The sequence below is a fragment of the Siniperca chuatsi genome, linkage group LG5 (genome assembly GCF_020085105.1).
Source record: "Siniperca chuatsi isolate FFG_IHB_CAS linkage group LG5, ASM2008510v1, whole genome shotgun sequence".
Lineage (NCBI taxonomy): Eukaryota > Metazoa > Chordata > Actinopteri > Centrarchiformes > Sinipercidae > Siniperca > Siniperca chuatsi.
The window spans coordinates 18,104,801-18,119,988 of NC_058046.1; the positions used below are offsets into that span (position 1 = coordinate 18,104,801).

Consider the following 15,188-nt stretch of genomic DNA (forward strand, 5'->3'; position numbering starts at 1 on the left):
CCAACAGCAGCACTGTGACCGCAGCCTCTGCACACTGCAAATATGTGGACTCTTGGGTCTTGTGGAACATACTGCATTTCCACGTTTGTGAGTATTTGTTCTGATCCAAACACAGCTGTGGGAAGTGACACCCAAGGGCAACTCATCTGCTTTTTAGAGAGTAACAGCTCGCTTCTTGAATATACTGAAACACATAGTACCTAACCAACATTAAGAACCTTGAACTTCATTTGATTAATTTTGCAAAATCACAAGAAACAGGCTTAATACGTTGTGTTTATACTTCAAAATACAGACCGTTTCAAGTACAGATTTTTAAAATAAAGTGGAAGAAATTTCTTGTGTAATGTAGAATAGTTCATACAAACAACATAAAAGGCAAACAGTCACTTTTACATTAATAATTACACAATAAGCATATGCCACATCCTGCATTTCAGTTTGAAATTATGCAGAGGTCAATGCACCCACGTCAAGATGCATGTAACTCACTCACAGGGCTCTCTAATGCACTTACAGGTTTTATGACATGGCAACCTGTAATACACTCTACCTCATGAAGTTAAATACATAAAGTGTAGTCTAACAAATACATCATCAGATGAGTCATTTTCTGGTCTTTTTCTTCTTTGATTTTTCAGCATCATCATGGGCCTTCCTCTTGGCAGCAAGCTTGTTAGCCTGTAAGAGGAGAATTAATACACAGTTAAGGCATTTTAAGAGATCAATGAACTCTGGGGGTCATCGCTGGGCTTGAATGTACTCTACACACAGCAGTTACACAGTACTGTTAAACATTCTCAGTCTGAGATAAGATGCCTGATACTGAATATATTGGATGCATTGTTAAAAATGTAACAATGTTATCTGTAACCATGGCTACACAAACAGACATATCTACATGTCAATCCATATTTAATCAATAACAAAAACGGAACAAACCTCTCGGACTTTTCTCTTCTTTCCAAACATGATCTTGTCGTAGAGGTATTTTTCCTTTTTCTTCATCATCATAATAGCCAGGCGTTTCTCCTCTGCTTTCTCCTCCTGCTCCAAGCGTGCTGGGTTTTCGACCTTCAGTTTCCCAGGCGTCACTTTGACTTGCAGAGACTAAAAGGACGAGAGATGAGTTGATAAAGGTTCCACCGGTTTGTGAAAACAGGAAAGAGACACAGATGGCAAGGAAAAGGGATCAAAAGACTCTTACCTTGCCCTGGGATCTTTGTTCTTCCATCTTCTTAAGATTCTTCTCTTCTGCCTCTTCTTCATCCTCCTCTTCATCCTCACCCTCCTCGTCTTCTTCTTGTTCCTCATCCTCTTGTTCCTCGTCCTCTTCCTCCTGTTCAAGGGCTATAATAGAAGTAAAATATATAAATGATGTGTCCATGGCCTCTGAATTTACATTACTACAAAATTGTTTACCCCATTTAGACTTAATGTTATTCTTTTACAACACTGACTGTAATAGGGACTTTGACTTTATTACTGGTGCAGCCAACTGTCACATAATTAACTAAAATCAATCACCTGTGTGTAATCATGGTGTGACCATTGGTTGTAGGCTAAATACACCAACATCCCAATTATAATCACTTTGATTCAATGTTGTAAAACAATAAGAAGATGAAAAAGAAAAAAGTATGTGAGAAGAAAAGCTTGGGTTCGTACCAGGTTTTTCTCCTCGTTGTAAGGCCATGATCTTTAGTTTTTCAGGGGGCACGTAGTCTCCGTCCTTCTCCTCCACGAAGGGAGAGAGGTGGGGAGGCAGAGTCACTCCAAGGAAGTAGTCCTCCACCGGCAAGAGGATTTTGGCATTGACACAATCATACACCCACTGGGGCTGGATGTAGTACCTAAAACAAACAGGATAGTAAAAGCTATGAAAATAACTTCTTATGACGCATGCTGTTTATTTCCCTGTTGAGATTTTATTTTTTTATTTATTTATTTATTTATTAAATATATATATATATATATATATATATATATATATATATAAAAATAATTACACACACATTTTTTATTTTTTTTTTTAAAGTGAGGATTTTTCCTCTGCTAAAGAATATATGAGGGAGTTTGTGGGCATAATGGAAGTGACCCTTTGAAAATGCAGTGTGTGACAAAGAAAGAGGACAGGGTCTGTCAAACAATGAAGAACAGGGTTACTTTGTGGCAAGAGAGCAGAAAGATGGCTCTGAAAGGAGACATTGTAGAGGATATGGTAATGTACAGGGAGAGAGGAGCACAATTAACAGACACTTCCTGTATTAAGGTTCCAGGATTCAGACATATATTGTAAATATAGTTGGCTGTATAAAAGGTGATGTGTTCTACGTGTTTGAAAAGCAATAAAATGTTAAAAACGATGAAAACCACAACATTCCTTTACCTGTTGATATACTGTTTGTCAATGTTGGGTCTGTCAACAATTTGATGCGTGATGGTCTCATCTGTCACCTCGTATGTGCTACCAATGAAAACAGACTTGTCCCAGGACACCTCACCACCAAAACACCTGAAAAGCAGCAGCAACACACAAAGGATAGAAAAAGAGCTTTGCGTCAGTTTGAGGTTTGTAAGGATGGTTTCTTTACTTCCTGTAAAAATGTCTTGTGACTTTCCTGTGAGTTTCACTGCAACAGCTCTCACTCACCTAATGAGAAAAGCCAGTGACTCTCTGGGCACTTCTCTGTTGAGGAAGAACTTGAGCCCTTCAAAAAGCTTTTTCTGAGCTTCCTGCTGTTTCTGTTCCTTTTCTCTGGCCTCCATCTTTTCCATGTCCTCCTGAAGAAAAGCATTAAAGGAAAACATTTATTCATGTTTTTGTAAAGGTGTTTTATAATCCCATGAATGCTGTGCCACAAGAACGCATGACATTTAAAACTAAATTAAAATTTTGCATTAAAAAGGCTTTCTTTCGAAGACGTCACTTTCAAAAGGGGCCAACAACTACTGAGTTTTATTAATTATTTCCCACTTGTAAATGAATTAGGGTACCAAGAACAGGATTAAAGTACAGAGAATAGTGCAGGTAGATTTGTTGTGATAATAACACTGAACAAATAAAGAAAGGAAAAAAAAGCCTGATTCCTAGAAAGCAGATACCTTTCTGTAAGGTCTAAAAAGATCCGGTCCAACAGCTCAGGAGTGTTTGGTGTCTATATAAATGAAGTCAGGTCCCCAATGAATATGCTTTTTTGTGTGGTCCAAACTCACAACGTCTCAATGGGCTTTACAGGCCCACTATAATAGTTTCCAACCCAGCTCAAGGTCTCTTAAAACAACAAGAAAAACTGTCCACTGAATCTTCCTCCTGCAATAGAGTTGACGCAATAAAGCTGAAGCCTCTGCAGAGCTGGCGAGATATGCTCGGGTATTTCTTTTGTTTCCATGGATGCAAATACTGGCAATGAACCCCATGAAATTATTTCTATTACATTGAAATAATTTTGCTGTGTTATTGTAGGTCTTGTAAAATAGTATCAATGAAGGCAGCCCAGTAATAATAGTGATACAATAAAAAGAAATACAACCAAAGTTATGGCCATTTCAACCAAACTGCCCAAAGAACAAAGGAGCTAAAACTAAAAGTCCCTTTAACACATTGTGTTTTAATTTTCACTACATCTGAAGAAGCATGCAAATTAATATTGTTGGAGTCATTGAGTAGTCCTTTGAATTCACTGTTGCATAAAGTCTGAAAACATGTTGCAAAAGTCTTGTCCTGTCAGGGAAGATCAGCATTGCAAACTCCAACATGATATTTCCTGGGATATAGGAAAGTGGAGTACAGACTCATTGTTGCCAACCTGGAACTAGGCTCATGTTGTTTAAATGCAGGTTAAGTTTCTGAGTTTCTAAAAAGGCTTCTGGGTTCCTGGAAATTCTCTGTAGTCAATAGCTGAAAGCCTCAAACCAGTTGGGCAAAACAAGCTTCCCAGAGTGAGAAACAGCTTGTCCTTAGCAACCAAACACGCTGCTGTAATCCCCAGTATCACACCTCCAAAAGCTCTGACTCATCTGACAAACATATGTGACCTGTTACCTCTGCCCTCAGAGACAAATTAGTTTATTAAACAATGTTTTTCTGCATGTTTTGATGACATTCAGTATCCCGACTATTATATCAATGTTTTAACCACAGTATATTTAAAAACGGATAGGATGCAGAAAATCATATTTTATGAACTGGTTTTGTTACCCCATCAACAGGAAACTGGTCAAGTTCAGCCTCCTCCTCCTCTGCAGTAGAAACCACCCGCGCCAGGCTGGCACTCAGAGCTGACAGTTTCTGCACACCCAAGAACCACAGGATTAGAACAACAATCCCTAATTTTATTATTTACATAACACTTACACATCACTACTGTGAATAACCTGATTAAATAAACTATGTTGTTTGAAGTAACCTGATATTCCAAATAACACATAAGTTTACATAATATTTTGATAATGTCCAGAAGGACATGTGGTACCATCAGGAATCCCCAATAAGATCTAAACATATACAGTAATTTCAAGGATTGACCGGTAATACACGTCTGTTAACTGGCTTATGCTTACCACCGTGTGTCTTACAATGTTGAAAGTCACAATGAATAGAGTATTAATGTAGTTATAACAAAAAAATTACGAGTACATATATTGCATGTCTTGAGCAAGTCCACCCAATTAAAAAAAAACAAAAAAAAAACATGTTGTGACTTACAACTAGTGGTATCTAGCCATGCAGACAGTTTTAGCTTTATTTGTCCAGGTTTTAACATATCTGTCTCTGAGGTTTCTCCGTAATAATGTAAGGAGGTGAAAGCATAAATCTCAGAAATGCAGATCAAAAATGTTCTTTTTTAACCCCCCCCCCCAAAAAAAACTGGGTTAATAAAACCAAATTTATCTGTATGTATGATTAGTTACCAGAAGAGGTAAGAGTGAGTGGTTTAACAGATCATTTAAAATAAAGAGCCTCACCTCTAAGTAGCTTTCTGAATTCATGGCATAGTCATCCTCATCCTCTCCCTTCAGCTCCGATTCTGCTTTACTGTCCAGCTGAAAAAGGAGGGATGACATTAACAGAGTACAGGTATGCTGTTAGGTATGCAAGCAAATAGCCATAAATCCCTTTTGCAATGATATAGTATCCTTGTCTATAAGTCCAAGATACCTTTGGTGGGTAGAGCAGGTTGAGGGAATGGTAGAGTCTGAAGTTGATGAACCCCAGGAGAGTGGTGTACATCTCTGTGAAAGTTGCCATTACTCTGTAGTCAACATCTGTTGGGTGCTGTTAGAGCAAAAATCAGGGTTCAACTAAATCTACATGGTAAAATTAATAAACACGAGTGCAAACATTTATAGTAATGTATAATCCCTGGAGCACAAACAGTTCAGGGAATTCAGTGAAATTATCAGCCATTTACACAAAAGAGTAACTCCGCTCCTTCTGCCAACACTGCCTTAAGGTTTCCTGTGTATGACATTGTTTGTTGACTTTATGATGGGTCCAAATGCTGACAGAGCTGTGTCAAACTTCAGTGTAATCCCATAATAATAAAGTAAGTGCTTATTGTTAGCACAATCACTATAGACTGCATTTCATCATTCACTTACATCATGGGAGAACTGATATGGCACCAGCCATGTAATGAGCTGTCCCATCACCTCAGCTTGGTAATATATTCCCTTGATGGAGATGAAAACCTATCAGGAACAGACACATGTTAAGTTCATTACAGAACACAAAAGACATTACAATTTACATTACAAAAGATGGTTTCAAGATGGCGCAACAGATGGCTGCCTCAGTGTTTTGGTGCACATTGTTTTATCTTGTTTTGCTTGTAAATTGCAGACGAAGGAGAGGGAGGCGTGTCGGTGCTCCTCCGAACATCGCACACCGTTACTGGGAATATTTCTCTCCAAACGTGTGCTCACTCGTGCAATAAACTGGATGAACTTCAGCTACTGGTGAGGAAAAACAGACTTTTATTCATCCTCCATTTTATGCTTTACGGAGATGTGGTTGTGTGGATCAATATTGGACTCTGTGCTGCAGCTGGCAGGCTTCCAACTCTCCATCCCCGTGACCCCATCCACCAGCTTCATCCTGTTTGTGGATTTCAGCTCTGCCTTCAACACTATCATCCTGGCTCTGCTGTGGGAGTGTGCCTGACTCAGCACTGGTTCCCCCAAGGCTGTGTTCCTCCCCCTCTGCTCTTCTCCCTGTACACCAACAGCTACACCACCAGTCACCAGTCCGTCAGGCTCCTGAAGTGTGCGGACGACAACACCCTCATTGGGTTCATCTCTGATGGGGATGAGTCTGCCAACAGGTGGGAGATTGACCACCTGGTGACCTGGTGCAGTCAGAACAACTCGGAGCTCAACGCTCTGAAGACAGTGAAGTTGGTTGTGGAAAGAGGCCAGCCATACCCGCACCCATCACCCTGTGTGACTCCCCTGTCAACAATGTGGAGTCCTTCTGCTTCCTGGGCACCATCATCACCCAGGAGCCTCAAGTGGGAACATCAGCTTCCTCACAAAGAAAGCCCAGCAGAGGATGTACTTCCTGCGGCAGCTGAAGAAGCTCCACAGAGAAGGTGATTGGCTGCAATCTACCTTCCCCCCAGGACCTATACGCCTCCAGAACCCCTCAGGAGGAGGCTGCAGTCCATCTGGACCAAAACCTCACACCACAAAAATAGTTTCTTCCCCCCCATAGTACTGCAAATTCCTCGTATGTGTAAACCTACTTGGCGATAAAGCTGATTCTGATTCCGAAAAGAGGTCAATGAACTCAAGACACATCAATATACCCCCCATTTATGTCAAACAAATAAAGCAGCCTGGTGGTTGCTGTGCAGAGTAAGCTGGCACCTTTTTGAGAGCACGAGATGCAATCACAAAGTTCATCCACTCCACAGTGAGGCGTCTGCATAGCTGGATTGTCTGAACATGGCATTTTCCTGTTCGTGCGAATGTGGAGAAGAGGAAGCACATGCAGAGGGCATCGTCGATATCACGGAGAGCATCAATGAAGGTGGGGTACCTGCCACAAAAAAGAGCACAATTGAAACAACACAACTTGATACAATCTGATTTTTTTTTTCGATTTTAAAAAGGCAAAATAAAACTAGTTCATTAGTACTTTAAAAGCTCTTTAAAACTGCTGACATGCTTTTTGTTTTTTCAAAGACCATTTCCCACAATTTGTGGTTACCCAATAATTTCTGCTGATACTCTCTAAGTTGACTTGACGCAGAGAAAGTCAGTTAAGCACAACAATGCCCTCCTATGGCGAGTGTGGAGAATAACACTGTCTCACCTTTCTTTGATGATGTGGTCCAATTTATAGGTCGGCTTGTTCTCCTTCAGTCTCTCCACTGCAGACCATTCTGTTTTTCCATAAGCCCTCTTAAGTTTGCGTACAAAAACCTGTTAAGATAACATTTTGACAATAAGACAGTGTCCACATTTTATACCATTACTGCAGAAAACATCAGAGAAACAACAAGAATTTCCTATAACAAGGATTAAATGATATCTACAAAATGGCAAAAACAGACCATTTTCAAAAATACGCAGACTTGATTTCTCTCAAAATAAAAATTTGATACTTTCGTTGAGTGGGAGGAAAACAACTGATCACAGTTCAATTAAGATCCCTTCCCAAATAAACAAAATCAACTCTTGCTTATAAGCATGTTCGTAAGATGGTGATGAACTTGATATTTAAATAAATAGGCAAAATGTGCCTGTGATACCTTGTAGTCTCTGAACTTGCCAACGATTGGCTCATGCAGCAGAAAGCGGATGTCTTTGAGCAGGTAGAAGGTCCTCGCGGCTGTAGAGCCCTTGTTCACCTTCTTCTTGTGCTTGGGCTCATGAGGGTAGATGCCTTTAAGGATGCACAATCGCCTGAAAATCAGAGAGAGATCAGGAATTATATATTGGTGACTTGGTTGCCCTTTGGGTGTGTTTTGCCTGTTAAGCATCCTGATATTAACTAATCCTCAACTATTTTATGTGCTCTGAGATATTTTTTTTACTGTTTGCACCAAGGTAGAAATACTCTTGATATCTAACCCAGTGGAGATGGTTGTGGATTTCAGAAAGAACCCAACCCCACCCGCACCCATCACCCTGTGTGACTCCCCAGTCGACACTGCAGAGTCCTTTCGCTTTCTGGGCACCATCATCACCCAGGACCTCAAGTGGGAGCTAAACATCAGCACCATCACCAACAAAGCCCAGCAGACGATGTACTTCCTGCAGCAGTTTAAGAAATTCAACCTGCCAAAGACAATGATACACAAGTGCACTTCTACACTAGTACACTGTTGCCACTGCCAAGGACAAGAGCAGACTGCAGCATATCAGCAAGAAGGTGATTGGCTGCAATCTACCTTCCCTACAGGACCTGTACACTCCTTGTATTTGTAAACCTACTTGGCAATAAAGCAAATTTCTGGTTGTATTGTACAGATTTGCAACATTGCCATTGCAGGCAACATTGCAAATCTGTGAGCAGGACTGTTTTATGACAATACTGGATTAAAAGGTTTATTCTTGATTTTTTAAAACTATTTAATTCACAGGATTAGCCACAAACAAACATTCCCATCTGGTTATTTTGTCTATAAATAACATAACATTTTTACAAAATTTACTAACTGTCAGCATACACTTGCCAGTATTTTAGGGCCACCTGGCTAAAACTAATGTAGTCTAACTGAACATCATACCTTCATGAAGTCTATAATGTTGAGTTTTTGTTGTTTTAGAGAGGCATTGATTCAACTTTATGACCAATTCAGAGTCTGCTGTTTGTGCTGCTGTTGAATTGTATTGCATTATACTGAGAGGTGTTTCTGATATTTTGATTACCCTAGACTGGGATGAACAAAATATTAGAAACATCTCTCAGTATAATGCAATACAATTCATCAGCATCAAACTACAGCCCCAAGGGTGACTAAAAAAACTTGAATCAATACGAGTTTCACCAAAAACCTAACATTATAACCTTCACAAAAGATAGGAGATATTGCAGAACTGTTGCATTAGTGTTAACTATGTGTACCTAATAAATTGGCAACTGAGTGTACATCTTTTTAAAATCACATTCATCATGATAGGATTGTATCCATATCGTCTAACCTTATTACAATCAACACGGCAAGGTTAAATTACCTGAAATCTGGGAGGCTCAGCTGCAACTTTTTGCGAGCTTTGTTTCTGGTGATGTAGTTGGTGGCAGAGCCCCTCTCAAACTGGAAAACAGGGACAGACGATCACATTAAACTCCCACAAACCATATGACTTTAATTCATAGTCAGGTAAACTAGATGGTTTGACCTCATGTGCTCATCTGCACCCAACGGATTCTACTGTTTCAGAAAAACAAACTTCAGCTAACGTTAGCTCCGTTAGCTAACTAACTAGCCAGGTTGCTATGGCAGTTAATGTGCCTGAGCCTGACATTAGCCCGACGTCAACTCTTACCTTTTTCTTTTGAAGACCTCCCATTTACAACTGATATGTGACCCTCCACACAAGTTTATGAAACTGTAATTGTCGACAAATTAAGCAGTTAACAGGCAACACAACGCTCGGTACCAAGACCAGCAGCCGATGCACGTGTCGTTTGACATGCGCGGAGGAGGCGGTGCGAGCAGCAACTAGGACCCAGATGAAGGGGTGGACCGTTTGTGCGCCTGTATAAAAAAATAAAGCAAACATCAACCAAAGCTCAGTGTCGCGTTTGCTCTTTACATTTTTGTTGTATGTTAATGCACGCGCACATCCGTTTTTAGTATATCTCATTAATGCCTCCAAAATAAGTTTTTACTTTATTGCAACTTTTAAACAATCCAGACAATACAGGGAACAATATTTTCAACCCATTCAGAAATGTTTACAAGTTCTGTAACGGAGCTGAAGGGAGTAACTGTAACCACTTTCTTCAGATTTTAAGTCTGGTCAACTAGAAATCATACAATCATCAGAATAAACTGACATGAAATAAAATGCATGATTCAACCACATCTGAGACCCACCCCCTTCCCTTCTCCCTCTCTCCTGTTGGTGCCAGGGATTCTTGAGAGATGCAGACTGAAGCTGAGTAGGAGCAGGTAGTGAGAGAAAAAATAGTGCAGAGCAATAAAAAGCTGGATACAGAGAAATAGAATCATAGAGAAATTAGACTTCGCACAAGGACATCTAAGGATATGTGTGAAGCATTTCATCAGTTCATCATGGGGCTGCGGCTTTTTATAAAGGAGTATTTTCTTGGTTTCTGGGACTATGAGACACCAAAGGTGATGGTGGTTAAAAACAGAACTCTTGGAGTCATATACAGAGGTGTTCAGTTTCTTGTGATCACCTATTTCATCTGGTAAGCTTCATGTTTGTGTACTTTCATGCCCACTGTATGTGCTAAAAGGGACAATCTATGAAACTGAAAAGCTTTGGTAACTTCACTTTGTTGATTTTTCTACATATTTTGTTATCAGATGTATCATGTGTTAGTTTTAATGCTTCTTTTAGGATTGTATTTGCCAGCAATATGCTTTTGTGTGTTAAGACTTTTTCCTCAAACCCATAAATTGCAGTTCTGTGGAGAGGAAATGCCTCATTAGCAATAAACTGGAAAAAAACAGCATAATTGATGGAAACATAACTGATGTCAAGAATTATGGTTGCGTCTGTCTATTATTAGACATGTAATTTGAACAGTTTTCATAGACTTTGATTTTGTAAAGCTCTTAATATTCATCTTATTGTTTTAAATCTTAATCTATTTCTTAGATTAGATGTCAAGAGTTTAATGATTGAAGTGCGTCATCTTTTCTTCTTCTGGCTTCAGCAAACAGGGCTGAATAGATCCAGGGTAATCTGATACCTCCAATATAAATTGACGTCATGACATAAAATGTGATATTGGGTCTGTCTGTTCTATCATCCTGAAGGTACGTCTTCATAAGTCAGAAAGCCTACCAAGAGAGTGAAACTCGTCCAGAGAGCTCTGTTTACACGCTCATGAAAGGCACAGCAGTTCATGGAGATGATATCTTGGACACTGTGGAGTATGCTCGACCCTCAGAGGTGAGTCCAGAACAAATGCTGCAATACAATCAAGGAAGTCTCACCTCCTATACGTTGTCAGCATCATTATGTCTTCACACCAGAGTAAACTCTTCTGACCAATAGTATTTTTGTGGCATTTCCCTCACAGGGCGGTGATGTGATTAGTACAATATTGAGACGCGAAGTTACATATGATCAGAGGCAAGGAACCTGCGCTGAGGTGAGAGGTCAACAAAAGCTTTCTCAATGAAAACAGCTACTAGTATGCAAGGAAAGACATTGCTTTAAAAGCGTATCAGTTACATTAGACACCTTTATTCTCCCATGACTGAGCATCTGTCTTATTTCACTTCAGTATTTCAAAGTTGCCAATGCCAACTGTACGACAGACTCTGACTGTGTCCAGGGAGAGGTTGACTTTGATGGCCATGGTACAGTTTTTATTCCTCACAAAATCATTCTTCAATCTTGATTTGTCTGTATTTGCCACAGTTTCTTTGATCTGTTTTAAACACAGGCAGAAGGACCGGCAGATGTGTTCAGTACTACAACCACACCTTCAAAACCTGTGAGATCCATACCTGGTGTCCTATTGAGGAGTACGCTGTAGTACGGTAAGGCAGATGGTAGATAATCTCTGCCAAGTTGGTTGGTCAAGTTCAAGTCAGGTTTATTTGGATCACCCAAAGAAAAGGGAAAAGATAAAAATATTGTAACCCATAAACAAAATAAGAAAAACCTTGTGAAGAAGCAGCTCAAAGACAGACCCCCATATCTGGGATAAAAGTATTACAGAAATTAAAATAAAAAAGGTGCACAGCTATGCAGTGAGCTAAACACGCTTCCAATTAATGTTTTAAACAGCAGTTGGCCTTCAAAGTTTTACTGCAAGCAATTGTGAAACTCTGAAAAACTGTATTGGATAACAAATTCAATGATAGTGATTACAAAACAGAAAAAAGATTATATACCATGATAGTTAGGCCCATGGATGGATTATGAGATGATGGGCCCCTAGTATTACAGTAAGGCATCTGTGCTAAGGCCCCATCCATGGTTAGACCAAAGATGTTGTAAAAATAAACTAATGTTAGTACAGTAACAAGTAAAACTGGATTCACAAATGTATAGACTAGCTGTCAAAATAGTTAGATTGTCCCTTATGCTAGGAAGAATCCTCAGTACAGATCAACATTTAGTCCCCATAGGAAGTGCAACACATTAACCAATCTAGTAAACATACACACAGTCCACAAGAGTAAAGGTAAAAAAATGTAAAATATACTAGCCCACAGTAAATGAACAGCTAACTGTATTTGTAATGTCGTATCAGCAGCACATTAGCCTCAGACAGCTAGGTTAATGGTAATAATAAGATTACTCTGATTATTTGTTGTCTTCAACAGAGAACCAGCATTAGTGGAGGCCATCAATTTCACGGTGTTCATCAGGAACTCTATCCACTTCCCCAGATTTAAAGTGCTGAGGTAGACTACCTCCACACACACACACACACACACACACACGCAAAAAACACTGAAGCCAATGAAGAGCTGCAGAGATTCAGAAAAACTCATGTTCTTGTCTTTGGCAGGGGAAATATCAAAGATGCTTCAAACAAGCGTGGCATGCAGAAATACCTCAATAAGTGTCTTTATGATGAGGAGAAAGAGCCCTACTGTCCAAACTTCCGTCTGGGCTACATCGCAGATCAAGCAAGGGAGAATTTCAGTGAGCTCTGCAGGACTGTGAGTTCTGCACCACAAAATGTTTTCATTCATGAAGATTTCTGATTTGAAAAATGTATACACGGTTGAAAAAGATGTCTTCTTATACACATATATCTTATTTATATATCTTATACACTTACTGTCTCTATGATATTTTAAGGATGGCACACAGATGACCTTCTTTGTGATAAGCATTGCTTAAGATATAATCACTGCTGTTTTTGCTCAGGGAGGAGTGATAGGGGTTTTCATCAACTGGAAGTGTAACCTGGACCTGGATCCTTCACACTGTAAACCTACATATTCCTTCCGTCGTCTTGATCTCCGAAAGGATCAGGCCAACTCTGGTTACTACTACAGGTGAGCTCAAACGCCTAACACTAACTTTTGTGTTCAGTATTTTAAACTGTGTTTGTCACTTGTGGTAAGTTTCCCTGCCTTTACCCTTGTAATTTCTGTGTAATTTTCCAGGTTTGCCAAATATTACAGTAAGGATGGGGTACAGTCTAGGACACTTATCAAGGCCTATGGCATCCGTCTGGATGTCATAGTACACGGACATGTAAGTGGATACTCCACAGTGGTGGAAGAAGTATTCAGATCTTTTACTTGAGTAAATGTACTTAGTTATTTCACCACTGATACTCCATCATCACTACAGTTTATTTTCAGATTACTGTGGTGACTGTCATTACATTATTTGCATGTAATTTCTTATTCAGGCTGGTAAATTCAGTCCCATCCCAACCATTATCAGCACAGTGACTGCTATGACTTCAGTTGGGATTGTGAGTAATTACTGCTTTTATTTCTTATCTTGAGACTTTGAAGTGGCAGCGATCGCTCTTTGCACCGCAAACTGGTTTTTCCTTTTTTTCTTTTCACCCCTCTAGTGCACCATTATCTGTGACTGGATCATGCTGACGTTTATTGACAAGAATGAAGTCTACAGTGACAGAAAGTTTGATGAGGTGAGTAAAAGGCATCACATATTCAACCTCAACACATATTGACATATATGATGCTGATCATTAAAGGATAGCTAGTGAGATATTTTCAAACATTCTCAACAATCTACTGTTAAGAATACATACAGATGAATTTAAGAATTTAATTTGGAAACACTTTACACTATTGTGCACACAATTTTGAATAGTTACCGCAGAACGAGTAAGGAGCAAATTTAACTGATAATTAATGATTTGCTAATAAGTAGTTCCTGAACAACTCTGAATCAAGGACTATATAGTGGATAATGCTATATTAGTATATAGTTACATATTAGTTACTAATCTGGTGCATCATACTGAGTAGTTACCAGTAAACACAAGTAAAGCATCATCTTACCAAACTGACAAATAGTGTAAGAGTTTTTGCTAGAAATGAAAAAACAAAAAAAGATTCTGGATATTTTGGCATTTTTCACAGAAATAAATAGTAAAATGATTGATGGCTGAATTCCATGTAGCTCATTTGGTTCCAGGGTCCTGGTATTTTGCATGCTGGCTCACTAAGTGAAGCATATCTGTCCTCCGCAGATTATCAAGGAGCCCAAGGTGCCCATTTCCACTGAGCTCAGCTTCATCAACAGCTACGGCTCAAACCATTCAGACCTGTCAGACGGTGTGCCGCTGTAATGCTGTCACAGTTGCCCCGGTCCTTGCTGGCCAAGAGTGTGGACTCTCCTCCATCAGCAGACTGTGGCAACAACAGCAACTCTGACTGGTTTCTCAGGTGTCTGCCGCAGCTCAGTTATGGACTGCCAGCAGTTGCTATGCTGTTGTTAGTGGGAATAAACTGACAGAGGACCACATCGACAGGCAGCTGGCTCTCTCAAAGTCTCTGCCTGTGCAGTGGATTTAGTTCATATATTATCTCAAACCTTGATTGACCCCAACTGTACAACAATGCAATTAATTGTTTCTCTTTCACTTGACATGACTTGAGAAGACACTTGGAAAATGTGTTTATTTTCTCAGTATGAAAAGAAACTAAATCATTTCATAACAGACATATTTAAATATGCTGTAATAAGAAACTATGCCCATTTCTATCAATTTATTGCAGACATTGCAAAAGATGTCCTCTATCAACTCAAGTTTCAGACAAGCATTACCATAATCTTACTAACAGTATATCATGAAACATTGACCTTTACTCTTATAAATCTGCATTATTACAAACATAATACTGCACACCATGTTTAACGAGTCTTATTATTCTGATTCCTTTCCTTCGTACTTCAACCTGATGTGTTCAGCATAACGAGAGGATACAGGAGGAAACGGTCAGGAGACGCACGAGGAGAACAATGAGCAGTAATCAAATAATACAGACATTTCCCATAAAATGGTTTCTCTAACAAGATTGTGGGGA

General features: G+C 39.5%; 2 protein-coding genes across 2 annotated transcripts; one reads left to right on the forward strand and one right to left on the reverse strand.

Moving 5' to 3' along the window:
• Positions 1-258: 258 nt before the first annotated feature.
• pes (pescadillo) lies at positions 259-9,672 on the reverse strand. Its single transcript, XM_044196858.1, has 16 exons — positions 9,499-9,672; positions 9,187-9,266; positions 7,758-7,911; positions 7,319-7,428; positions 6,871-7,042; positions 5,605-5,694; positions 5,162-5,278; positions 4,969-5,046; positions 4,202-4,291; positions 2,654-2,784; positions 2,390-2,515; positions 1,669-1,853; positions 1,208-1,350; positions 943-1,110; positions 583-681; positions 259-547 (listed from the first exon to the last, which is right to left on the reverse strand). Exons 1-15 carry the CDS (start codon positions 9,520-9,522, stop codon positions 607-609), a joined length of 1,743 nt encoding a protein of 580 aa, XP_044052793.1. The 5' UTR covers positions 9,523-9,672; the 3' UTR covers positions 259-547; positions 583-606.
• A 397-nt stretch (positions 9,673-10,069) lies between these two features.
• p2rx2 (purinergic receptor P2X, ligand-gated ion channel, 2) lies at positions 10,070-14,665 on the forward strand. The gene is made up of 12 exons (XM_044196860.1): positions 10,070-10,390; positions 10,965-11,100; positions 11,231-11,302; positions 11,438-11,513; positions 11,600-11,696; positions 12,489-12,569; positions 12,677-12,830; positions 13,042-13,172; positions 13,284-13,374; positions 13,535-13,600; positions 13,706-13,783; positions 14,351-14,665. Exons 1-12 carry the CDS (start codon positions 10,224-10,226, stop codon positions 14,447-14,449), a joined length of 1,248 nt encoding a protein of 415 aa, XP_044052795.1. The 5' UTR covers positions 10,070-10,223; the 3' UTR covers positions 14,450-14,665.
• The last annotated feature ends 523 nt before the right edge of the window (positions 14,666-15,188 follow it).